Source organism: Cicer arietinum, chromosome 4, assembly GCF_000331145.2.
Source record: "Cicer arietinum cultivar CDC Frontier isolate Library 1 chromosome 4, Cicar.CDCFrontier_v2.0, whole genome shotgun sequence".
In the NCBI taxonomy this organism is placed as follows: Eukaryota; Viridiplantae; Streptophyta; class Magnoliopsida; order Fabales; family Fabaceae; genus Cicer; species Cicer arietinum.
Window position 1 is genome coordinate 56,446,169 of NC_021163.2, and position 1,325 is coordinate 56,447,493.

The window sequence follows — 1,325 nt, forward strand, 5'->3', positions numbered from 1 at the left end:
CAAGTCAATAGCACAAGCAATTCCCAACTATGTTATGAACTGCTACAAAATTTCTGAAGTGGAGATTAACGACAAATGGGGATGCCTTGCTAGCTAAGGTCTTCGAGAGTAGGTACTTTCCTAGAACCAACTTTATGGAGCCCAAAGCAGATTATCAACCAAGCTACGCCTAAAGGAGTATGATGTGTGCCAAGAAGGTGATAGAGTTGGGTGCAAGATGCATGAATAATTGGAAATGAACAAGAAGTCTGAATCTGGTATAATAGCTCACTCCCTGAACAGACCAACTTCAAAGTCTGATGTCTACCTACCAATTCGGATCTGGATGAAAGACTCAGCTCGCTAATTGATACTGAAGCCAAAAGATGGAACAAAGAGAAGATCCTGAACTGTTTCAACGCCTATGAAGCTCACCAAATCCTAAGCATAACTATTTCCTGGAGATTGCCGAAAGTTAATCTTGTTTGGCACTAGGAAAAACATGGTCAATATTCAGTTAGATTGGCATACCATTTACTGAAGGAGGAGAACAAAACCCGACTGCCTGGAGGATCTTCTGACAGCAACCAAAAGGTTTGGAAGGCTGTATGGAAAATTCAAGCACCTAAATGCATAAAGAATTTCATGTGAAGGTTAGAAAAATTTATTCTACCAACTACAGAGAGGCTAGAAAGGAAAGGTTTGATGATAGACTCCCAATGCCCCCTCTGTTTTGAACACAAAAAAGGCCATGAACACCTGTTCATGTCTTGCCAATTGACTAGCTTCTCTGGTTTTGTTCACCTATTGGCATACATATTCCTCCAAATACAAGCATGCTGGACTGGGTGTACTACTGGTTGTCACGCAATGAGTTGAGGGTAAGACAAATGTTTGCTTACACATTGTGGAGGATTTGGAAATGGAGGAATGAAACTGTCTTCAACAAAACTAAATTCGATCCTACAGCCATAGCAACAACCATATCAGAAGCGGTTGATGTATTTAACATGGCCAAGAAGATGTGTGAGAGGGCGACACAAGTGGTGAAATCAACGTTGATATCGGTTGTTTTATAAATTGCACAACTGGATGGGGCATGATAGCTAGGAGCCGTCGAGGAGTGGTGAGCTTTGCTGCAACCAAGCTGGAGAAAATTAGGAGTGAACCCAAAATGGCAGAGGCGCTGGGGAAAATTAACTTCAACACCACAACCCCTTTTCTGTTACTACCACTATAGTAAACAATAACAAATGAGGTTATGAGCTAGACAAAATGAATCATTAATAACAAATGGAAGAAAAATTAATCATTTTGGCGTTTTATCAGAGGAAATGACACTCTTT

At 40.7% G+C, this 1,325-nt stretch overlaps 1 protein-coding gene across 2 annotated transcripts in view; it reads right to left on the reverse strand.

Annotated features, from left to right (window-relative positions):
• Positions 1-1,175: 1,175 nt before the first annotated feature.
• The window catches only part of LOC101492087 (transcription initiation factor TFIID subunit 9-like), a 1,755-nt gene continuing 1,605 nt past the window's right edge, over positions 1,176-1,325 (reverse strand). For both annotated transcript variants that reach the window (XM_073367026.1, XM_073367025.1), the window contains exon 4: positions 1,176-1,318. In XM_073367026.1, the coding sequence (XP_073223127.1) occupies positions 1,285-1,318 (34 nt within the window). In that variant the 3' untranslated portion in view covers positions 1,176-1,284. The remainder of the gene's footprint in view (positions 1,319-1,325) is intronic.